The sequence below is a fragment of the Heptranchias perlo genome, chromosome 7 (genome assembly GCF_035084215.1).
Source record: "Heptranchias perlo isolate sHepPer1 chromosome 7, sHepPer1.hap1, whole genome shotgun sequence".
Classification (NCBI taxonomy): domain Eukaryota; kingdom Metazoa; phylum Chordata; class Chondrichthyes; order Hexanchiformes; family Hexanchidae; genus Heptranchias; species Heptranchias perlo.
Genome location: NC_090331.1, coordinates 19,858,727 through 19,884,505, shown reverse-complemented (window position 1 = coordinate 19,884,505; position 25,779 = coordinate 19,858,727). Strand labels below are relative to the sequence as shown.

General features: G+C 45.6%; 1 protein-coding gene across 1 annotated transcript in view; it reads left to right on the top strand.

Moving 5' to 3' along the window:
• Positions 1-3,553: 3,553 nt before the first annotated feature.
• The window catches only part of tnfaip6 (tumor necrosis factor, alpha-induced protein 6), a 39,255-nt gene continuing 17,029 nt past the window's right edge, over positions 3,554-25,779 (top strand). Inside the window, exons 1-2 of the mRNA XM_067986760.1 lie at positions 3,554-3,672; positions 6,458-6,595. Of these exons, the coding sequence (XP_067842861.1) occupies positions 3,579-3,672; positions 6,458-6,595 (232 nt within the window). The 5' untranslated portion in view covers positions 3,554-3,578. The remainder of the gene's footprint in view (positions 3,673-6,457; positions 6,596-25,779) is intronic.

Here is a 25,779-nt window from a genome sequence, read left to right as displayed (position 1 = left end):
TGATTTTCCAGTCCCCACTTGCTCAGTTGCCTGCAGGACTTTCTAACCACATATTCAGCAAACAGAAACTCCACTTATGTGAATTTCTTAAATGTGTAACTGTTAAATATGTGGTTTAGAGATTCCTAGTAATCTGTTTCTGTGCATGTCACACACCTAGCTGGTCAACAGAAAAAAATCTGGAGCAATACTAACAAGGATTGTCCTCAAGAATTTTTGACTTGCAAACTAGAAAATCCGAATTATAAACTTCCTGATAATTCACCTGCATGCAGCAGGATAATGCAGTTTGAGTACTGCTGCTGTCTTTTCAAGAATGTCAAATTGAAACTATCACTATTGCTAACAGTTACAATACTGCAAATGCAGATTTCCTCTTCCCTTCAGAATAAGAGTGCCTATTTTATATGCTTGGGCTTTAATTCCTGTAATGTTGTTAAAAAAAATGTAGAGGATTTGGGAAACAGAATATTGATGTGTTTAGAGAATTAATCACAAGATGTAGTGGAAGCAATGAAAGGGTGGCTGTGCTTGGAAAGTTTTAACTGTTGAAATAAGAACTTAAGAAATAGGAGTAGGCCATACGGCCCCTTGAGCTTGATTCTAGTCATGCTTTAACTTTCTTGATCTATATTTGCATTTATATTTAATAAGATCATGACTGACCTCCTCCAACTCCACTTTCCCACCCTATCCTCATATCCATTGATTCCCTCAATGTCCAAAAATCTATCGTTCTTAGTCTTCAATATACTCAACGACTGAGCATCCACAGCCCTCTGGGGTAGAGAATTCCAAAAGATTCACAACTCTCTGACAGAAGTTTTTCCTTATCTCGGTCCTAAATGGCCGACCCCTTATCTTGAGACTATGACCACTAGTTCTAGACTCTTCAGCCAGGGGAAACAGCCTCTCAACATCTACCCTGTCAAGCCCTCTAAGAAATTTATATGTTTCAATGAGGTCACCTCTCATTCTTCTAAACTCCACGGAATATAGGTCCATTCTACTCAATCTCTCCTCATAGGACAGCCATCTCATCCCAGGAATCAATCTAGTGAATCTTCATTGCACTGCCTCTAAGACATGTATATCCTTCCTCAGGTAAGGAGACCAAAACTGTACACAGCACTCCAGATGTGGTCTCACCAGAGCCCTATATAATTGCAGCACGACCTCCTTACTCTTATCATTTCAACTAGACATTACATCCCACAGGAATTTTAAATTGGAAGAAAACTCAAGAAAAAACATCAAACACATCTTCCCCTCCCCTTTCAGCATTCCGAAGGGACCATCCCCTCTCTGCCACCCTGATCCACACTTCCATCATCCCCAACATCTGGTCCCCCTCCCCTGGCACCTTCCTCGCAAGCGCAGGAGATGCAATACCTGCCCTTTCACCTCCTCCATTCCCACCATCCAGGGCCCCAAAGACTCCTGGTAAATAGGCAATTTACTTGTACTTCATCCAATTTAGTATACTGTATTCGCTGCTCACAATGCGGTCTCACCTACATTAGGGAGACCAAACGCAGATTGGGTATTCGCTTTGCTGAACACCTCCATTCAGTCTGCAAGCATGACCCTGACCTTCCGGTTGCTTGCCACTTTAATTCTCTATCCCATTCTCACTCTGACCTCTCTGTCCTTGGCCTCCTACACTGTTCCAATGAAGCTCAACGTAAGCTTGAGGAACAGCACCTCATCTTTCTACTAGACACTTTACAGCCTTCCGGCCTTAACATTAAGCTTAACAACTTTAGATCTTTACCACCATTTTCACTTGGACAGCAATGCTGCTAATGGAGGATGGCTGCGCCAGAGCTACTGGGAGTGGAGGAGGTGTGGGCTGGTTTGGGGTGGGGATCCCCTATCGGTACATAGCCAGCAGGGTGATCCACTCCCCCGGGGTCTACCTGTTTTTCTTCTGCTACATTCCTGGTCCATGGCAACCCCCTCCGCTTTCCCAGATATTCCATGCCTCCCTCCTCTTCTGTTATTCTGTTGAACCATTTACACAGCCTCTGGATCCATCTCTCGTTTCTAAACTTGTCCCATTATCACCCCCTTTTGCCTTGCGCCATCACTCCTGCCCTTCATCCTATCACATACCTCTCCCTTTTGTTCTTTCCCTGGCTCTGCACTTGCTTAAAAGCTGTTCATCTCTAGCATCTTCAGGTTCTGATCAAACGTTATCAACCTGAAATGTTCTCTGTTTCTCTGTCCGCATATGATGTATTCGCTGCTCGCCGAGTGTTTCCAGCATTTTCTGTTTTTATTTCAGACTTCTAGCATCTGTAGTATTTTGCTTTTGTTAAGACAATATTTATTTTGTTTTTAAAATATAAACGCAAATATAGATCAAGAAAGTTAAAGCATGACTAGAATCAATCTTAGCCTACTGGAGCAAGAAAAATAATAGACCCAATAGAGGCCTCCTCAAGATAAAGGTAACTGCTGACTGCCTGAGGTAAACTAAAGATTTCCTAGTAATGGTTGCTCTGCAAGCATGATATTATATGTATGTTTTGGAAACTCTTACATGTGTAAAGTTGTTACTCTCGGGTGTAACATGGTGTGTGATTGTTAAAATAGACTTGAGTGAGTTTGGAAATAAAAATGATTAAAAGAATGCAAATGCTGGAAATCTGAAATAAAAATAAAAATATTGGAAATATAGAACACGTCTGTGGTCTGGTAAAGGATCTCTATCCGAAATGCTAGCCTATCTTTTTTTTCTTTTCAGCTACTGACAAACCCACTGTGTATTTCCAGCATTTTCTGCTTTTACTTAAGTGGTTTGTGTTTGCATAGCTTTATGTACTTTAGTTGGGAGAAATGGCCGCAAGGAACACTCGTCCTTGGAAATGGCCCTTCTTCCAGGTGATTTCAATTTTGGAAAAAAAAATGTTCACTGAAAAATTATTTGGGATGATGTCCAAAAACAACACTGGAAACAGCCAAGTCTCCAGGCATAACTAGGACCCCTCTTCTGGATATCTGAATTCCAATTGGCATGCCCTTACCAAATCTGTGAACAAAGACTTTGTATTTCCACTTTAGGGGGACAGAGCAGTACCGAAACAGGAAGCTGCAGTAGATGGGCTCGCACTCCTAATTCCCCACACCGTGATTCCATGGTCTCAGTTGAACAATGGCAGATCAGTTGCCAACCCTTTCTACATGCCCCCCCCCCGCCCCCCGCCCCCCACCCCCCTCGAGACTTAACTAAAATGAGGGAGAAATTAAGATACTGAAATGTTACTTAGAAAACCATCACATAATCTGCACTGTCACTTTTAATTAATACATTCACTAATAATAATACGTTAGATAATTGAAACCATTTGAAGTAAAAATCATCTACCTTACAATTAATGCACTGTTATATAGCAGCAACTGCAATCTAAGTAACCACAGTGACCTCACAGCTATTAAAGAGTTAGGAAGTAAAGAACGTCTGGTGACCAGATGTTGGAGCACAACGTGATTGGCTGGTAGCTATATCTACTTGTAGCTGTTACAGCAACGCCGCTTACAAGAACACCATTAAGCCTTCAAGTACTACTGCAGCTATGCCTCTGTCCATCTTTCTCTTTATTTTACTGTGGCACGAGACAGGCACCTGGGGGCTGAAAGATGGAATACTGCACAACTCTATATGGTTAGGTAAGACCACAGTTCTTTTTTGTGTTTATTTTCTTCTCTCCTTTGTTTTGGAAAATGACAAACTAATTTCCCCGTGGAAGAAGGATTTGTGTCTCGGTCTGTGTTCTAAAACTGTGCTTTCATTAGTTAACACCAATCCTTCTGCTAGCTTGTTGTCGTTGTTCAAGCTGTTGTGTTTCAAAATCCTGACGTTCTACAAAATATATATGTCTCTTATTGGAGTGCAAACCATTATCAGCTTTCAGACAATGAGTCCAGATCTTAATGTCTTATTAATTATATGCAATATATATTTCATTTTTAAAGTTAACATTAAGAAATGAACATGCATTATATATAAATAATTAGCCTGATAGACCAAGGACTACACTTCTCTAGTACATGTTGATCTTACCAGTGTGTTAGTAGCAGCAATGATAGACCAAGAATTAGACTATATTGTAATACACACTGATCTTACCAGTGTGTCAGTAGAAGCAAATAAATTGACCTCAATACCCCTGGGCTCAGGGAAGGGTTTAAAAAAAAACAACCAGTGTTCCCATTCCTGATTTAAAAGGGAAGTAGTAAATATTTCAACAAAAAGTACTTGAAGGGTTTTGGGGATTGGTTGATACAATGGGTGAATGACCTCCTTATATGCTGTAAAATTCAATGATTGTTGTCCTAAAACCCCAGCTAGAAAGTGTGCATTAGTGGACATTGGGGAAGGACAGCATCCGGCTTAGCTGCGTTGCTCCCCACTGTCAAATAGCTGTCACCACTCCTTGCTAAGATACACACAGAGAATAGCTTCTTAGCTAAGGGGACTTCCAGCAATGATGGAACCCCATCTTCAGGGCAGGAGGGGAAGATTGTTTTTCATGTATCGTATTAGCAAAGATGTTCCTATTTAAACGAGCAGTGTGTTTGTGAAGAAGAATCAAACAGATGCAAAAATATTGTAAAAGATCATGTTTTAAAGTTTTAATTCTTCTTAAAGCTATTGGTTTGCATTATTAATACTTCCCTAACATTGAGTTTATGTTGTAAGAAACAACATACTGCAGCCTGACTTTGTAATTTACTATTTTTTTTAAAGTGGGTTTAAAGTTTCATCTTTGCTGTGGTTGACAAAAGTTTTTGACCAATATTAATCCTTCAGGTTGAGAATCACTCTCATAGTTAACGGTTTTGGGATCACATTGATTGCATGATGTGGAGATGCCGGTGATGGACTGGGGTTGACAATTGTAAACAATTTTACAACACCAAGTTATAGTCCAGCAATTTTATTTTAAATTCACAAGCTTTCGGAGGCTTCCTCCTTCCTCAGGTAAATGTTCAGGAGCTCCATGAAGCCGACGCATTTATACATATAGCTGTGTCTAAATGCGCGATCTTCTTGGATATCCTTTCCACTGTGAGCCGGCAGTTTGTGGTGTCGATGGTAGTCATGATGTGGAGATGCCGGTGATGGACTGGGGTTGACAATTGTAAACAACTTTACAACACCAAGTTATAGTCCAGCAATTTTATTTTAAATTCACAAGCTTTCGGAGGCTTCCTCCTTCCTCAGGTAAATGTTCAGGAGCTCCATGAAGCCGACGCATTTATACATATAGCTGTGTCTAAATGCGCGATCTTCTTGGATATCCTTTCCACTGTGAGCCGGCAGTTTGTGGTGTCGATGGTAGTCATGATGTGGAGATGCCGGTGATGGACTGGGGTTGACAATTGTATAAATGCGTCGGCTTCATGGAGCTCCTGAACATTTACCTGAGGAAGGAGGAAGCCTCCGAAAGCTTGTGAATTTAAAATAAAATTGCTGGACTATAACTTGGTGTTGTAAAATTGTTTACATTGATTGCAGTGTGAGATGCTCCCAACATATTTATTGTAAGGGAATACAAAAAAAATGTTCACATTAAAAGTGACTCAAGCCTTTCTAGACCATTTCCTCTAAAGAGGAAGATTATTATCAGGTGCTCGTTCTCCAAAATCTGAACTTCCACCCTTTCCAAGGCATTTAAAAATGTTTGTTATAAAAATGTAATTGAGTGTCTTCTACAGTAATTGGATTCACAGCCTATGTTGCCTTTTTCTATTCTATCTGTACTATTATAATAGTCACATCCTCCAACTTTTGTCTCTTGTTCCTCATAATCTCCCAATATATGCCATTTTACATATTTTCCCTCCTCCCTGCTTCCTCACTGTATTGAGACTGAGACTTGTCAGACAGTCTCATTCTTTCCAGGACTTCTAAATTGCAATTCCTTCCCTCCCTCAGTCTTCTTTGTACTGTACAATTTACAAGCATTTAAAATTCAAGTTTCACATCACCTAACTACCAAATCTTCATTTGTCTCATCTTCTCTATTCCCCTTCTCAACTATGGTGTCCTGTACTAAGGGGCTTTGGCCCTTCACCTAGGGTTTCTCGGTAAAAGAAGTAAATATTATTTTAATTCAACAATAATTTCTCTTTAAATTCCAATATTCACCAGTTATGTAGTAATTAATCTAATAAATAAGTAGTTCCACAGTTTTTAGCTTAAATTTGTCCCATATTTCTGCAGGTTCTTTATATTTCAATTTGTACATTTTGAACAGTAAGAATTTTCTCTGCTTCACTTTCTTAGGACTAAAAGAAACTACAGTAGGAAATAATAAATATCTCGGTCTGTATTTATATATGAGATAAATTCTAAATTGAAAGATTTGACTTCTCGATGCAGTAGTAATGAATGTGGATTGTGCAGAATTATTAGAAATGGACTCATTGCTTTTTCATTTAATTACAGAACAAGCAGCTGGCGTTTATCACAGAGAGTCTCGCAAAGGCAAATACCAGCTCACCTTGGAAGAAGCCAAAGTGGTCTGTAAATATGAAGGAGGCACCCTCGCAACATACAATCAGTTAGCGCTAGCTCAGAAACTAGGTAGGATAAGAGTTTGTGCTTTTAACACATAGGATGGAATAACACTTAGTTAAAGGGCAATAAATGCCGGCGACGCCCACATCCCATGAACGAATTTTAAAAAAGACTATCGATACAGTGCTAATTAAATGGCCCACCATGAATTTTCTAATGTTGATTGTACTAAGACAGCAAGCAGTGACATTTATAGATGCACTGTTACATTATTATTTGTTTTTCTTAGGACAGGGCAGAACTAAAGAGCTTCAACTGTGGAGAAAATGTCAGATTCCTATTGTATTTTTGTCTGACGGTATTAGAAAGTAGGACTTAGAAGTGTATATTTTTTATTTTGTTATTACCGACCTATTTACTCTCATTCTTGACTTACAAAGAATAGACATTGGCCCCGATATTAGTGGGGAGGCGGGATGGCAGCGGGGGGTCGATTGGGGGTGTGGCAAATCTGCATGATCCAAACTTACCGTTTCCGACGCGATCGCACGTTGATTGATAGTGGTTAACGTCCTCTCCGGGTTGTGTGCCTGGCAGCTAGTTTGATTGACAGGCTGGTTGCCATCAGGAGCTGCAACACGAGGTGGGAAGGGGGCAAGAAAGGGAGAGAGCGAGACGTCATCCAGTGCTGGAACGGAAGACCGGAGGTGGGGGGGGGGGGGGGGGGAGGAGAATGGAAGATCCGGCGCTGGACTGGAAGACGGGGTGGGGGTGGAGGGTGAGAGGGGACGATCGGGGTGAAAGAGAGGGGAAGCTCGGGGGGGGGGAAGAGAGGGAAGCTCGGGGGGGGGGGGAAAGAGAGGGAAGCTCGGGGGGGGGGAAAGAGAGGGAAGCTCGGGGGGGGGGGAAAGAGAGGGAAGCTCGGGGGTGGGGGGGAAAGAGAGGGGAAGCTCGGGGGGGGAAAGAGAGGGGAAGCTCGGGGGGGGGAAGAGAGGGGAAGCTCGGGGGGGGGAAGAGAGGGGAAGCTCGGGGGGGGGGAAGAGAGGGGAAGCTCGGGGGGGGGGAAGAGAGGGGAAGAGAGGGGAAGAGAGGGGGGGAAGAGAGGGGAAGCTCGGGGTGGGGGGGAAGAGAAGGGAAGCTCGGGGGGGGGGGGGTAGAGAGGGGAAGCTCGGGGGGGGGAAGAGAGGGGAAGCTCGGGGGGGGGGGAGAAGAGAGGGGAAGCTCGGGGGGGGGGAAGAAAGGGGAAGCTCGGGGGGGGAAGAGAGGGGAAGCTCGGGGGGGGAAGAGAGGGGAAGCTCGGGGGGGAAGAGAGGGGAAGCTCGGGGGGGAAGAGAGGGGAAGCTCGGGGGGGGAAGAGAGGGGAAGCTCGGGGGGGAAGAGAGGGGAAGAGAGGGGGGGAGGAAGAGAGGGGAAGCTCGGGGGGGGAAGAGAGGGGAAGCTCGGGGGGGGAAGAGAGGGGAAGCTCGGGGGGGGAAGAGAGGGGAAGAGAGGGGGGGGGGAAGAGAGGGGAAGCTCGGGGGGGGGAAGAGAGGGGAAGCTTGGGGGGGGAAGAGAGGGGAAGAGAGGGGGGGGAAGAGAGGGGAAGCTCGGGGGGGAAGAGAGGGGAAGAGAGTGGGGGGGGGGAAGAGAGGGGAAGATCGTGGGGGAGAAGAGAGGGGAAGATCGGGGGGGTGAGATCGGGGGTACATCGGGAGGGTGAAGAGGGGGACATCGGAGGAAGATCAGTAGGGTGAGATCGGGGGATTTCAGGGGGACATCGGGAGGGTGAAGAGGGGGATGTCGGGGGAAGATCAGGAGGGTGAGATCGGGGGGCATCGGAGCAGGAGACATCGGACATCACAGCAGGTTTCAAAGGTAGGTGCATTTAGTGTTTTCACTTCATTGCATGGTTTTTTATTTAATGTAATTATTTTCTTTTTCCCTGATCCGGCCCTTCACCCTGGTTTCACCAGGCGTGAATCAGAAGCGGTGGGCAAGCAGCCCAGGTAAGTTAAAAATCTTTCTAATCCCTTCATCTGTCATAGGTAAAGTGCCTTAAGTACCTCAATGAGGTACATCTGGCTCTTTAACTGTCATCCTGCTGGCTTTAATTGCCGGCGGGACTTCCGTTCTCGGGTCGCCCACGCGCACACAGGTTGTTACCTGGGAAACTCGGAAGTTGGCGGCTTGGTGCCAACGAACCCGAACCGGATTTGCGCGATTTTCGGAGCCGCCTCCGTGCCCAACGCACCCACATTTGCCTCCTAAAATCAGCCCATTATCACGGCAAGCATGTAAAATGGTCATCTCCAGTTAAAACACAATTATCTTCAAAATGAACTACAAAGTCTTTTTTCAGTAGTCAGAATATTTCACAAGTAATGGTGAGATCCAAGTATTCACTCACACATGTAAAAGACTATTACATTCGCAAACAAAACAATCCTAATTTTATGGATCTTTATGAAAGAACTTGTGAAAGAATTGTTGTAATACATCAGTACCAGTGTAACATGCTTTCTTCATAGTGCAGGTGAAACATTTCAAATGATTGAATAACATTTGATTATTCACAGCAGTTGAATAGCACGTGTTAAATAGCAATCTTTTTATATTGGTGTATTATAATGTACATATATAAGTTATGACATTCCCCTATATCATTTCACTCCATAAATGCTAATATATTTATTTTAAGTCTCTAATAGTCCCATCATAGTTCTTTCATGAACAGTTTACCTAATCCCCACTACTCTTGACAGTTATAAATGCTTGTAAACCCCGTTTTCATGCAAGTCTGATTTGTTGCGAAAGTAATTTCAAAACTAACTCATGAAGATGTGACTGGATCATGAAGAAACAGCTTCTGAGTGGTGACATAAGAGTTGTGGCTTTTTTTTTCCAGCCACTGATTTTTCTGCAAATACCAGTGTGAAAATAAGCAGCCATAAAACCTGTGCCAGAATTAGTCTATTGCACAGATTCGAGGGCTATCTGGTGGACTATGAATGTGGGAGCGTCAGTGAATTTGCTGGCACTCAGGTCTCCAATCTTCAAAGCACGGGAGGCAGATGGTGGCCTGTCTCAGCTCGTAGGATACATCATGTGCAGAAAATAAATGCTCACTGCTTCTTGCAACTTCTCCTCAAAGCCATCTGTAACTTATGTCAAGGGCGGCAAAAATAGACTAGCAAGAAAATACTGTGCCAATTACATGGAATCATTCTGTATTGTGCAGAACAATGTGTTCCTGACAATGGCCAATGGAGTAGACAGGCTCTTCAAAAGGTGTGGAAAATAACTGCAGCTTTCTTATATAATTGACCTTTTGCCCCGTGTATATACTGCAGACTACAGATGAGACAACAGATCACCTGCTTCCCCTACTTTAAAACTTGCCATTGCGTCCAATGGTGTTTCTGCACTGAGTGTCACACAACCCAACCTACGAAACTACGCACTGATTTGGAGTTGCAAATTAACTATTTCAGTAGTACTGATGAGTTAACTGGACACAATCAGGCTGCCAGCTGATTGGATGAGAGACATAAGAGCATAAGAAATAGGAGCAGGAGTAGGCCATGTGTCCTCTCGAGCTTGCTCTGCCATTCAATAAGATCATGGCTGATCTTTGACCTCAACTCCACTTTCCCGCCCGATCTCCATATCCCTTGATTCCACTAGAGTCCAAAAATCTATCAATCTCAGCCTTGAACATATTCAATGACTCAGCATTCACAGACCTCTGGGGTAGAGAATTCCAAAGATTCACAACCCTCTGAGTGAAGAAATTCCTCCTCATTTCAGTCTTGAATGGCCGACCCGTCATCCTTTTTTAAAAATTCGTTCATGGGATGTGGGCGTCGCTGGCGAGGCCAGCATTTATTGCCTATCCCTAATTGCCCTTGAGATGGTGGTGGTGAGCCACCTTCTTGAACCGCTGCAGTCCGTGTGGTGAAGGTTCTCCCACAGTGCTGTTATGAAAGGGAGTTCCAGGATTTTGACCCAGCGACGATGAAGGAACGGCGATATATTTCCAAATTGGGATGGTGTGTGACTTGAAAGGGAACGTGCAGGTGGTGCTGTTCTCATGTGCCTGCTGCTCTTGTCCTTCTAGGTGGTAGAGGTCGTAGGTTTGGGAGGTGCTGTCGAAGAAGCCTTGGCGAGTTGCTGCAGTGCATCCTGTGGATGGTACACACTGCAGCCACAGTGCACTGGTGGTGAAGGGAGTGAATGTTTAGGGTGGTGGATGGGGTGCCAATCAAGCGGGCTGCTTTATCTTTTTTTTTATTCGTTCACGGGATGTGGGCGTCGCTGGCGAGGCCAGCATTTATTGCCTATCCCTAATTGCCCTTGAGATGGTGGTGGTGAGCCACCTTCTTGAACCGCTGCAGTCCGTGTGGTGAAGGTTCTCCCACAGTGCTGTTATGAAAGGGAGTTCCAGGATTTTGACCCAGCGACGATGAAGGAACGGCGATATATTTCCAAATTGGGATGGTGTGTGACTTGAAAGGGAACGTGCAGGTGGTGCTGTTCTCATGTGCCTGCTGCTCTTGTCCTTCTAGGTGGTAGAGGTCGTGGGTTTGGGAGGTGCTGTCGAAGAAGCCTTGGCGAGTTGCTGCAGTGCATCCTGTGGATGGTACACACTGCAGCCACAGTGCACTGGTGGTGAAGGGAGTGAATGTTTAGGGTGGTGGATGGGGTGCCAATCAAGCGGGCTGCTTTATCTTTTTTTTTATTCGTTCACGGGATGTGGGCGTCGCTGGCGAGGCCAGCATTTATTGCCCATCCCTAATTGCCCTCGAGAAGGTGGTGGTGAGCCGCCTTCTTGAACCGCTGCAGTCCGTGTGGTGACGGTTCTCCCACAGTGCTGTTAGGAAGGGAGTTCCAGGATTTTGACCCAGCGACGATGAAGGAACGGCGACATATTTCCAAGTCGGGATGGTGTGTGACTTGGAGGGGAACGTGCAGGTGATGTTGTACCCATGTGCCTGCTGCTCTTGTCCTTCTAGGTGGTAGAGGTCGCGGGTTTGGGAGGTGCTGTCGAAGAATCCTTGGCGAGTTGCTGCAGTGCATCCTGTGGATGGTACACACTGCAGCCACAGTGCGCCGGTGGTGAAGGGAGTGAATGTTTAGGGTGATGGATGGGGTGCCAATCAAGCGGGCTGCTTTATCTTGGATGGTGTCGAGCTTCTTGAGTGTTGTTGGAGCTGCACTCATCCAGGCAAGTGGAGAGTATTCCATCACACTCCTGACTTGTGCCTTGTAGATGGTGGAAAGGCTTTGGGGAGTCAGGAGGTGAGTCACTCACCGCAGAACACCCAGCCTCTGACCTGCTCTCGTAGCCACAGTATTTATATGGCTGGTCCAGTTCAGTTTCTGGTCAATGGTGACCCCCAGGATGTTGATGGTGGGGGATTCGGCGATGGTAATGCCGTTGAATGTCAAGGGGAGGTGGTTAGAATTTCTCTTGTTGGAGATGGTCATTGCCTGGCACTTATCTGGCGCGAATGTTACTTGCCACTTATGAGCCCAAGCCTGGATGTTGTCCAGGTCTTGCTGCATGCGGGCTCGGACTGCTTCATTATCTGAGGGGTTGCGAATGGAACTGAACACTGTGCAGTCATCAGCGAACATCCCCATTTCTGACCTTATGATGGAGGGAAGGTCATTGATGAAGCAGCTGAAGATGGTTGGGCCTAGGACACTGCCCTGAGGAACTCCTGCAGCAATGCCCTGGGGCTGAGATGATTGGCCTCCAACAACCACTACCATCTTCCTTTGTGCTAGGTATGACTCCAGCCACTGGAGAGTTTTCCCCCTGATTCCCATGGACTTCAATTTTACTAGGGCTCCTTGGTGCCACACTCGGTCAAATGCTGCCTTGATGTCAAGGGCAGTCACTCTCACCTCACCTCTGGAATTCAGCTCTTTTGTCCATGTTTGGACCAAGGCTGTAATGAGGTCTGGAGCCGAGTGGTCCTGGCGGAACCCAAACTGAGTATCGGTGAGCAGGTTATAGGTGAGTAAGTGCCGCTTGATAGCACTGTCGACGACACCTTCCATCACTTTGCTGATGATTGAGAGTAGACTGATGGGGCGGTAATTGGCCGGATTGGATTTGTCCTGCTTTTTGTGGACAGGACATACCTGGGCAATTTTCCACATTGTCGGGTAGATGCCAGTGTTGTAGCTGTACTGGAACAACTTGGCTAGAGGCGCAGCTAGTTCTGGAGCACAAGTCTTCAGCACTACAGCTGGGATGTTGTCGGGGCACATAGCCTTTGCTGTATCCAGTGCACTCAGCCGTTTCTTGATATCACGTGGAGTGAATCGAATTGGCCGAAGACTGGCTTCCGTGATGGTGGGGATATCGGGAGGAGGCTGAGATGGATCATCCACTCGGCACTTCTGGCTGAAGATGGTTGCAAACGCTTCAGCCTTGTCTTTTGCACTCACGTGCTGGACTCCGCCATCATTGAGAATGGGGATGTTTGCAGAGCCTCCTCCTCCCGTTAGTTGTTTAATTGTCCACCACCATTCACGACTGGATGTGGCAGGACTGCAGAGCTTTGATCTGATCCGTTGGTTGTGGAATCGCTTAGCTCTGTCTATAGCATGTTGCTTCCGCTGTTTAGCATGCATGTAGTCCTGAGTTGTAGCTTCACCAGGTTGGTACCTCATTTTTAGGTACGCCTGGTGCTGCTCCTGGCATGCTCTTCTACACTCCTCATTGAACCAGGGTTGATCCCCTGGCTTGTTGGTAATGGTAGAGTGACGAATATGCCGGGCCATGAGGTTACAGATTGTGGTGGAATACAATTCTGCTGCTGCTGATGGCCCACAGCGCCTCATGGATGCCCAATTTTGAGCTGCTAGATCCGTTCTGAATCTATCCCATTTAGCACGGTGGTAGTGCCACACAACACGTTGGATGGTGTCCTCAGTGCGAAGACGGGACTTCATCTCCACGAGGACTGTGCGGTGGTCACTCCTACCAATACTGTCATGGACAGATGCATTTACGACAGGGAGATTGGTGAGGACAAGGTCAAGTAAGTTTTTCCCTCGTGTTGGTTCGCTCACCACCTGCCGCAGGCCCAGTCTAGCAGCTATGTCCTTCAGGACTCGGCCAGCTCGGTCAGTAGTGGTGCTACCGAGCCACTCTTGGTGATGGACATTGAAGTCCCCCACCCAGAGTACATTCTGTGCCCTTGCTACCCTCAGTGCTTCCTCCAAGTGGTGCTCAACATGGAGGAGGACTGATTCATCAGCTGAGGGAGGACAGTAGGTGGTAATCAGCAGGAGGTTTCCTTGCCCATGTTTGACCTGATGCCATGAGATTTCATGGGGTCCAGAGTCAATGTTGAGGACTCCCAGGGCCACTCCCTCCTGACTGTATATCACTGTACCGCCAACTCTGGTGGGTCTGTCCTGCCGGTGGGACAGGACATACCCAGGGATGGTGATGGAAGAGTCTGGGACGTTGGCTGAAAGGTATGCTTCTGTGAGTATGGCTATGGCAGGCTGTTACTTGACTCGTCTGTGGGACAGCTCTCCCAATTTTGGCACAAGTCCCCAGATGTTAGTAAGGAGGACCTTGCAGGGTCGACTGGGCTTGGTGTTTTGCCGTTGTCGTGTCCGGTGCCTTGTGGTCCGATGCCGGGTGGTCCGTCCGGTTTTATTCTTATGACTTTTCGTAGCGAGATTTTACAACTGAGTGGCTTGCTAGGCCATTTCAGAGGGCAATTAAGAATCAACCACATTGCTGTGGGTCTGGAGTCACATATAGGCCAGACCGGGTAAGGACGGCAGGTTTCCTTCCCTAAAGGACATTAGTGAACCAGATGGGTTTTTACGACAATCCGGTAGTTTCATGGCCATCATCACTGATACTATTTTAATTCCAGATTTTTATTTAATTAATTGAATTTAATTAATTAATTGATTGAATTTAAATTCGCCAGCTGCCGTGGCGGGATTTGAACTCATGACTCTGGATTTTAGTCCAGGCCTCTGGATTACTAGCCCAGTAACATAACCACTATGCTACCGTACCTTGGATGGTGTCAAACTTCTTGAGTGTTGTTGGAGCTGCACTCATCCAAGCAAGCGGAGAGTATTCCATCACACTCATGACTTGTGCCTTGTAGATGGTGGAAAGGCTTTGGGGAGTCAGGAGGTGAGTCACTTGCCGCAGAATACCCAGCCTCTGACCTGCTCTCGTAGCCACAGTATTTATATGGCTGGCCCAGTTAAGTTTCTGGTCAATGGTGACCCTCAGGATGTTGATGGTGGGGGATTCGGCGATGGTAATGCCGTTGAATGTCAAGGGGAGGTGGTTAGACTCTCTCTTGTTGCAGATGGTCATTGCCTACATAAGAACATAAGAAATAGGAGCAGGAGTAGGCCAATCGGCCCCTCGAGCCTGCTCCGCCATTCAATAAGATCATGGCTGATCTGATCCTAACCTCAAATCTAAATTCATGTCCAATTTCCTGCCCGCTCCCCGTAACCCCTAATTCCCTTTACTTCTGGGAAACTGTCTATTTCTGTTTTAAATTTATTTAATGATGTAGCTTCCACAGCTTCATGGGGCAGCAAATTCCACAGACCTACTACCCTCTGAGTGAAGAAGTTTCTCCTCATCTCAGTTTTGAAAGAGCAGCCCCTTATTCTAAGATTATGCCCCCTAGTTCTAGTTTCACCCATCCTTGGGAACATCCTTACCGCATCCACCCGATCAAGCCACTTCATGTTTCAATAAGATCGCCTCTCATTCTTCTGAACTCCAATGAGTAGAGTCCCAATCTACTCAACCTCTCCTCATATGTCCGCCCCCTCATCCCCGGGACTAACCGAGTGAACCTTCTTTGTACTGCCTTGAGAGCAAGTATGTCTTTTCTTAAGTATTGCCTGCCACTTATCTGGCGCGAATGTTACTTGCCACTTATGAGCCCAAGCCTGGATGTTGTCCAGGTCTTGCTGCATGCGGGTTCGGACTGCTCCATTATTTGAGACTATGAAAAGGCGGGAAAGTGGAGTTGAGGTAAAAATCAGATCAGCCATGATCTCATTGAATGGCGGAGCAGGACTGAGGGGCCGAATGGCCTACTCCTGCTCCTATTTCTTATGGTCGTACGGTCTTATGATCTTGTCCAATACTTGTGCTCCTGTGTTACTTGTGTAAAGTTCATGTGAAAAGTTGATCTGGTTGCATCTATGACATGATCACGCGAATCTTCGGAATTCTGAGCCAAGACTTGTGAAAGGAATCCTTTGGAGCAGTTTTCAGCCAATTAGATGCCAAGTTTATGATGTGGCTCTGTCTTCCAAATTGAATTGAGAGATCAGGGAGGCAGAGGGAAAATAGAGGGTAAGTATTTAGAAGAAAGCTATGAATAGTTTGAATACAATGTATTAGTTAGAAACAGAAATGTCAGAATAATAGTTAGAAGACAGAACGAGGAAAAAGAAAGGGAAAGAAAACAAGGCAAGTAAAAGTAAATTATTTGAAACAGTTTGTTTAATAGATTGTTTCATTTAGCTCTGTGGAGTTAATATTACAGCAGTAAAGTTACTCTTGACATTGAACTAGTTTTTACTGTAATGTCAGATATTGTTTCAGCTCAAACCTTTTTTGTAATATAAGAAGGCCTGCCATGTGACACTGCAATTCCTCAGAGCTGCTGCCAACTTAAGAGTCAATGTACAGTGTTGCAACTGTAGAAAGTTGTTCCCCTATTTTCCTAGAGAAAACAATATGGCTGAAACAGATCAAACTACCCATAGGCATTCAAGCATTTGTTACATTATTCTGAAGGAACAAAATTTCATATAAAAATCTTTCCTTTGATTTTATTCCAATATTTTTATTGTGAGTTAGGTTACGGAATTTAATTTCCTTTTTTTAAAAAATGCACAGCTATCCAGTTTTGATAATTGATTTTGAATCTCCTACTGGAATTTGCCGCAGTATATTTTCAAGGAGCCAACTTAGCATCTGGATTGCGTTCATTTCAGAGTTGAAATGGTGGTTTTCAAAATCTAGGGTAGAAAATAAAAGGAATGAAAATGAAAAGAACAAGCCCTATTGCAAATTCAAATGTGGGAGTTTTGGGCTGTGTGCTTTGGCAAATAAGGCTTAAGCACCATTTAAATTAAACGCTGATAATCTACACTGATGGTTCAGTTAGTAAAGGTAACTGGAGTTGAACCATGCAACCCTGAGGGCTCCAGGCTCCATTCATGGTCTGTCCTGAATTAGTTTATCTGAGATGTAATGACAGTTGGACACTACACTTAGCTTCAAGACATCTGGGTTAAGGTGAAAAAAAAAATGTCATCCAGGGTTCTCACCCATGTTCATAATATAGTGACACTTGCTGAAAAGTGTGTGTATGTGGGTATCAGGCAAGGGCAGAATAGGGCTTAGTTGTGATGATTACCCCTCCCCATGGTTGAATGGCCTATAACTCTAGATCAAATAGTTTATGGAACATGATGTTTCCTAAGCTGCCGGGTCCATGAAAATGCCATAGAAGTTTACAGCACAGAAAGAAGCCATTCAGCCCTTCATGTCTGTGCTGGCAGCTTGCTAGAGCAATCCAAAACTAATCACACTGCCTTGTTCTGTCCCCTTATCCTGGTATTTTCCTCTACTTCAAATATTTATCCAATTTTCCTGATTGACAGGCTGGAAGCCAACAGAAGCTGCACATCCGAAGTGGGGGGGGGGGGGGTGGGGAGAGGGGAGAAAGAGAGAGAGAAAAACCTCATCAGCAGTTACAATAGAAATGGGGGGGGGGGAAATAAAGATCAGAGGGCAGACAGCGGACATTGGGATCAGAGGGCAGACAGCGGACATCGGGATCAGAGGGCAGACAGCGGACATCGGGATCAGAGGGCAGACAGCGGACATCGGGATCAGAGGGCAGACAGCGGACATCGGGATCAGAGGGCAGACAGCGGACATCGGGATCAGAAAGCAGACAGCGGACATCGGGATCAGAAAGCAGACAGCGGACATCGGGATCAGAAAGCAGACAGCGGAGGGCAGACAGCAGACATTGGGATCAGAGTTGGGGTGGGGTGGTGGGGGGGGAGGTCCAGGCAACATTGTTTTTTAAGGTATGTTTATTTAATTGCAATGGGAAACGTAATTTTATTTAATTTATTTAGTTTATTTTTCACTGATCCGGCCCTTCCTGTCTGGTTCTACCAGACGTGAATGGGAAACCGGGGGAAAGCCACCCAAGCAACATTAAAATCTTTTTAACTATCCAATACACAAAAAATGAACTACCTTAAGTACCTCAATGAGGAGCATTTGCTCCTTTAATTATCAGCCCGCCGGATTTAAGTGGGGGTGGAACTTCCTGGTGACTGCTGTACGCACACAGATTTGCCTGAGTCTCATTCAAAAATGTGCAGGTTCCAGCCGGGATGTCTGCCCGCTCCCAAAAGCAGTGATTTTGATTGTCCCACTACCCCCCCCCCACCCGCCCCCAACCCCACCCATTTCTCCCTTTTAAAATCTTGCCCTACATTATACTCTTTCTATGGCTTTAATATTTTTTCTATAATGGGATACCCAAAACAGCACACAGTACTCTAACTATGGCCTAGCCACAAATTCATCATTATTTCTTCACTCGTAAGCTTTATGCCCCTATTTATAAAACATAAAATCCTATTGTCCTTTATATGGCTTTATCTATCTGCACTCGCACTTTCAGAGAATTATGTACTTGAACCCTTAGTTCTCTCTGTTCATCCACACCCTTCGGTGTCTGTCCATAAGTGTATACTCCAATTTTTCTCCCAAAACGTATTACCCCACACACCCCCAAAATTAATTGCACCTGCCACTTGTCTGCCACTCTGTTAGCCTCTGCCTTCCTGGAGTCCTTTACAGTTCTTCTGTTTGGCAAATCTCTCCTTTTTGTTTCATTAGCAAATTTTGAGGTTTTCTTCCCTATACCCAAGTCCAAATGATCTACATATACTACAAATAAAGCTGGATCCAACACTGACCCCTGGGACGCACCACTTCCAACCTTCTCCAGTCTGAGCAAAACTCATTTACCTACCTCTTTGTTGTGTGTCTGTCAACCAACTTTGTGTTCATAATGCTACATTTCCTTTTATACCATACACCTGAATTTTTCTAACAAGCCTCTTATGAGACACCATAAAAAACACTTTCTAAAAATCCATATACACTACATCCACTGCATTTCCTTTATCTATTCAGTCACTTCTTCAAAAAAAATATATTAAATTTGTCAAATATAACTTACCTTTAACAAATCCATATTTACTATTCTTGATTAATCCATGTATTTCTAAATCCTTACTAATATGATCTCGAATTATGGCAAGACTCTCAGTTTCGGCTGCCTGTAGAATGGTCACTTGGACAAGGCATCAAAAGGATGCCCATCAGCTGTAAAGTATATTTCATTAGTCAGAGCCTTCAGAGAGAGACAGGAAACAATGGGGCAGAACTTGCTCCTGAAATAAAGGAGGAGCTCAACAGCACTCTTCGTTTTTAATGGCGAATCAAAGGAGCAAGTTCCTGCGTTTGCACATGCGTATTAAAACCCGGAAATCGTGAACTTGTTCCTAGTGGTTCACTGGCGATTTGACAGCTTCGAATTAAAGGGCCATCACACGCTACAATCATTGAAATCACTGAAAAATTGCAAACTTGCTCAACCGCCCAGCTGGAAAGTATCTAATTACCCCATCAGGTCTAAACCAAGTTTTAAAAGCACGATTAGTCTTAATGAATGCCAAACAACTAAAAATTAAATATTAAAAATGTGGGGTCTCATATTACTCATTATTTTAATAGTTCTTAGTCATTAAAAAAAATGTAAAAATTAAAAAATTATTTTTTTTTACTTTTCCCTTCTGTCTCTTTAATTTAATTCAATTATTTCTTTGGCTTTTTATTAAAAAAACTAAATTTTTATTTACAATGACTTCCAGAATGCTAACTTTAAATGAATGAAGTCTGCTTGTGGGCGTGACTTTTCTTCCTGACAGATTTTGTGCACGTGTCTTCTATTCTCACAGACTGTTCCACGCGCATCACCTTATGCTGCTCAGAGGCTGAGTTGATAGTACACAATTTTTTTAAAAGTTCAAAATCAAGCAAGTCGATGCCACAGAGCCCGCAGTAAGTACATTTGTTAATTTAATTCGCAGGAGCTGTGGCGAGCGTCTGCGCAAGTTCTGGCCCAATAATACTTTTTTTTAATTCATTCATGGGATATGGGTGTCGCTGGCAAGGCCAGCATTTATTGCCCATCCCTAATTGCCGTCAAGAAGGTGGTGGTGAGCCACCTTCTTGAACCGCTACAGTCCGTGTGGTCCATCCAGTTTTATTCTTATTATGTCTTTTTGTAGCAGGATCATACAACTGAGTGGCTTGCTACATTGCAATGGGTCTGAAGTCACATATAAATCAGGTCATTAGTGAACCAGATGGATTTTTACGACAATCTGATAGATTCATTGTCACCATTACTAATACTGGCTTCTTTTTAATTCCAGATTTTTATTTTTAATTAACTGAATTTAAATTCTCCAGCTGCCATGGCAGGATTTGAACTCATATCTCCAGATTATTAGTACAGGCCTGTGGATTACAAGTTGAGTAACATAACCACTACGCTATCGTACCCATGATTAACTGAACTACTGTTCCCACAAGGAAGACATAAGCACCAACTCCATGTAACAGGCAAAAAGACTAACATGCAACTTTCTACAGAGGGATTACATTGCCAATCCCATATGCAGTTAATTAGAAAGTAGATGTAAATTTCCCCAGAGAGTATGTCAGATGAATTTAATTTGCGCATGTTTTGGAATGTGTTCAACTGGCTGCTTGAGGTCATGCCAATGATAACTGAAAGAGTCCTCTTAGAAATAATATGAGAAAGCACAGAACAATACAGATCATTCAGCCTACTAGTCTCTCAGATTATGTACAATCTTATCCAGAATGAGCTCTACTCAACCCATTTGCTTTCCTAACAAACGACTCATCGGCGGGGGGGCTATTGGGCGCATGGGTAACGCGCCCGGTGAAATCAGTCAGCCACCCGCGCGATCGCAGCCTAATTGGATCCACTTACCTGGTCTTCCGGGTTCCCCACTGCTGATCTGCGCGTCGGGTGGGCTGCGCATGCGCAGTAAGATCTGTCAGCTGGAGGAGCTCTATTTAAAGGGGCAGTCCCGCATTGACAGATGCTGCAACAAATAGAAAAAATTACAGCATGGAGCAGCCCAGGGGAAAGGCTGCTCCCAGTTTAATGATGCCTCACTCCAGGTATCAATACATGGGGTGAGGAGGAGGGGGAGGACAGAGATCTTCCCCCCAGCGGGCGGGAGGAAGTGGCCTGCCTCTGCCACCAGGAAGGCCTGGCTCGAGGTGGCAGAGGAGGTCACCTGCACCACCGACATATCGCCCACCTGCATACAATGCGCTCCAATGACCTCAGTAGGTCAGCCAAAGTGAGTACACTTACTCATTCCCCCACACTCCATCTGCCACATCACCGCCCCCACCCCACAACTCCTTCTGCACTGCCAATACTACTCTGTCACATCACCCCACTACCCACTCAAACCTCATCCTCATCTTACCTGCAATTACACACCTCGCCAGTACTCATCCCGCCACTACCACTCAACCCAATCCTCATACAATCTCATGGCCCTATCTCATACTCACCCTCTCGTGCATCTCTTTCACGGTCAGCCTCACTCAACCTGCCACTACCTGTGCTGCAGCCACAGGGCATGCATCAGATATGTGCAGTAGGCAGCGTAAGGCAAACGTGTCGTGAGCATGAAGGGGATGCACAAGGGTGTTTGAGGGTTTGTCATGGTTGTTACTTATATTGAATTTCTGACCAACTCACATTACATATTATATTGGCAACACTACTACCATGTCTTTGCGAATCTTGTCTGGTTTGTGCAATAATGCCCTTTCCTGAGGATCACTATGAAGACCCACAACTGATGCCACCCATTGTGTCACTGCAGAGTGGGTGTAGGTGTATTTGCAGGGCTCTTTTGTGCAGACGGCTGAGAGACGTCGGCGATGTCCCCGGTGGCACCCTGGAAGGATGCTTGAGTTCTTTGAGGACATAACGTACAGGGTGGATAAAGGGGAACCAGTGGACGTAGTGTATTTAGACTTCCAGAAGGCATTCGACAAGGTGCCACATAAAAGATTATTGCTCAAGATAAAGAATCACTGGATTGGGGATAATATTCTGGCATGGGTGGAGGATTGGTTATCTAACAGGAAGCAGAGAGTTGGGATAAATGGTTCATTCTCGGACTGGCAACCAGTAGCCAGTGGTGTTCCACAGGGGTCGGTGCTGGGTCCCCAACTCTTTACAATCTATATTAACGATTTGGAGGAGGGGACCGAGTGTAACATATCAAAATTTGCAGATGATACAAAGATGGGAGGGAAAGTAGAGAGTGAGGAGGACATAAAAAACCTACAAGGGGATATAGACAGGCTGGGTGAGTGGGCGGAGATTTGGCAGATGCAATACAATATTGGAAAATGTAAGGTTATGCACTTTGGCAGGAAAAATCAGAGAGCAAGTTATTATCTTAATGGCGAGAAACTGGAAAGTACTGCAGTACAAAGGGATCTGGGGGTCCTCGTGCAAGAAAATCAAAAAGTTAGTATGCAGGTGCAGCAGGTGATCAAGAAGCCCAACGGAATGTTGGCTTTTATTGCTAGGGGGATAGAATATAAAAACAGGGAGGTATTGCTGCAGTTATATAAGGTATTGGTGAGACCGCACCTGGAATACTGCATACAGTTTTGGTCTCCATACTTAAGAAAAGACATACTTGCTCTCGAGGCAGTACAAAGAAGGTTCACTCGGTTAATCCCGGGGATGAGGGGGTGGACATATGAGGAGAGGTTGAGTAGATTGGGACTCTACTCATTGGAGTTCAGAAGAATGAGAGGCGATCTTAATGAAACATATAAGATTGTGAAGGGGCTTGATCAGGTGGATGCGGTGAGGATGTTCCCAAGGATGGGTGAAACTAGAACTAGGGGGCATAATCTTAGAATAAGGGGCTGCTCTTTCAAAACTGAGATGAGGAGAAACTTCTTCACTCAGAGGGTAGTAGGTCTGTGGAATTTGCTGCCCCATGAAGCTGTGGAAGCTACATCATTGAATAAATTTAAAACAGAAATAGACAGTTTCCTAGAAGTAAAGGGAATTAGGGGTTACGGGGAGCGGGCAGGAAATTGGACATGAATTTAGATTTGAGGTTAGGATCAGATCAGCCATGATCTTATTGAATGGCGGAGCAGGCTCGAGGGGCCGATTGGCCTACTCCTGCTCCTATTTCTTATGTTCTTATAAGTTGTTGAGGGCAGTGGTGACTTTGACAGCGACAAGTAAGAAGATGGTGCTCGGGCCAGCCGGGAGCAGCTTGGCATGAAGGAGGCTGCAGATGTCCATGACTACATGTCGAGTGATTCTGAGCCTCCGTGTGCACTGCTGCTCAGAGAGGTCCAGGAAGCTGAGCCTCGGTCTGTGGACCCTGTGGCGAGGGTAGTGCCCTCTGCGACGCATCTCTCTCTGCGGTAGCCCTCCCTCCTGCTGTACAGGTGGATGTGTCACAGCACTCTGTTGTGGAGCTCCACGTGTCAGAGGTGGACGACGTGGATGGCAAGGCTGGTGAGGCTGTTCGCCCTCCGAGGAGGTCATGACTGCAGCTACGGCGGCCCCCATCCGGAAGATGTACATCTGAGGGGATCCGCAAGGTAGGTACATGTCTCTGAACCCCGGGGTAAGTGTGCAAGTTGGTGACTTTGATTGTCAGGAGGAGGGTGGTGGAGGCCAAACTTTGTCCCAAGTGACAGAGTGGCCTCCTGCAATGAGTGAGGGTCTCCGCCCCCCCCCCCCACCTGTCAAATGGACCTTTGCAGCTGCCACAGGCTGACAGCTGCAACAGGTCCATTTGAACTGGGAGTGTTTCCCCCAGTATGGGAATGTCCCAGTTTGCTATAAAATCCCACCCCTCCTCACATAATCCCTTAATCAGGTCAGTTAATGACCTGAACAAGCAAAATAAATACCTTCAAGTGGAACCCCACTGGCTTTAATTGCCTGCGGGTTTCCCACCAGCGGGGGCTGCGCGCGCACGCCGGCGCGTCAGTGGGGAACCCGGAAGTGGGCGGGTTGGAGCCGGGCTCCGGTTCCGCTCCGGGATTCTCCGATTTTCGGAGCCCCCCCCAGCCAGGAACGCACCCGATAGCGGGTGCTAAAACGATGCCCTTCATGTTTCTCCCTGTCTTCCTCCCAAAAAGGTGAATCTAGCAAAACTCCAGAATATTTGTCTGACCTTATTTTCTGCATTATTCATCCTTAACTATTGCCTTCCATGCCATGGCATTTCCACAGTCCTAGCATCTTAAGAACCATCATGTCGCACATAGCATTTGATCATGCATTTAAGTGGAAGCTAGATAAACACGTGGGTAGCATGTTTCAGGAGGTGGTCACCCTGCAGCTTAAGAGAGTGCAGGCAGAGAGGGACTCGGTGACCGCCAGACAGACAAGGAGAACCAGGCAGGTAATGCAGGAGTTCCCTGAGTGCATCTCACTCTCTAACCAACTGGTGAGGGAGAAGGTTCCTCTGCGGAGCGTAGCCAGAGCCAAGTCCACAGCACCATGGATGGCTCAGCTGTACAGAGGAGGAAGAGAAAGGTCAGGAGAGAAATAATGATAGGGGATTCCATTGTTAGGGGAGCAGACAGGCATTTCTGCGGCCGCAGACGTAATTCCAAGATGGTATGTTACCTCCCTGTTGCCAGGGTCAAGGATGTCACTGAGCAGCTGCAGAAAATTCTAGAGGTCGTGGTCCTTATTGGTACCAACGACATAGGTAGAAAGAGGGATGAGGTCCTGCAGGCAGATTTTAAGGAGTTAGGAAAGAGATTAAGAAGTAGGACCTCAAAGGTAGTAATCTCCGGATTGCTCCCAGTGCCACGCGCTAGTGAGTATAGAAATAGGAGGATAGAACAGATGAATGCGTGGCTGGAGAGATGGTGCAGGAGGGAGGGCTTTAGATTCCTGGGGCATTGGGACCAGTTCTGAGGAAGGTGGGACCTGTACAGGCCGGACGGGTTGCACCTCAACGGACTGGGACCAATGTCCTCACGCGGAGGTTCGCTAGTGTTGTGGGGGGAGGGGGGCATTTAAACTAATTTGGCAGGGGGATGGGCACCAGGATGAAGCAGTGGAAAGGAGAAACAAGGGGCACAAAGGATCGGGGGAGAAAAATAGCACGAAAGCAAGAAATAGTACAGTATTAGATGGGATCAAACTAAGAAAGAGTACAAGAAAGTCTAAGACTGGTTTGCGGTGCATGTGTGTGAACGCACGAAGCATAGTAAACAAGGTTGGTGAGCTGCAGGCGCAAATAGCCACATGGGAATACGATGTCATGGCGATAATGGAGACTTGGCTCAAAAAAGGGCAGGATTGGGTACTAAATATTCCTGGATACAAGGCGTTCAGGAAAGATAGGGAAGGAAAGAAAGGAGGGGGGGTGGTGGCCGAATAGACTAAGGAGAATATTGCAGTACTGGAGAGAGAGGATGGCCTGGAGGGGTCAAGGACAGAATCTATTTGGTTAGAGTTAAGAAATAAAAGAGGTGCCATTATACTCCCTGGGTGTATTCTATATGCCACCAACTAGTGGGAAGGATATAGAGGAGCAAATTTGCAGAGAAATTACAGAGAGGTGCAAAAGCTATAGCGTAGTGATAACTGGGGACTTCAAGTATCCTAATATAGATTGGGATAACAATAATAATATAAGTGGCACAGAGGGAGGGGAATTTTTGAAATGTGTTCAGGATAACTTTCTTAACCAGTATGTTTCCAGCCCAACAAGGAAGGAGGCATTGCTGGACTTGGTTCTAGAGAATGAGGTGGGCCAAGTGGAGCAAATGTCAGTGGGAGAGCATTTAGGGAGCAGCAATCATAGTATCATAAGGTTTAGAATAGCTATGGAAAAGGATATGGACCACTCTAAAGTAAAAATACTCAATTGGAGGAGGGCCAATTTCAATGGGATGAGAACAGATCTGGCCTGGGTAAATTGGAATCAAAGACTGGCAGGCAAAACTGTAATTGAACAGTGGGCAACCTTTCAGTAGGAGATGGTTCGGGTACAGTCTAGGCACATTCCCACGAGGC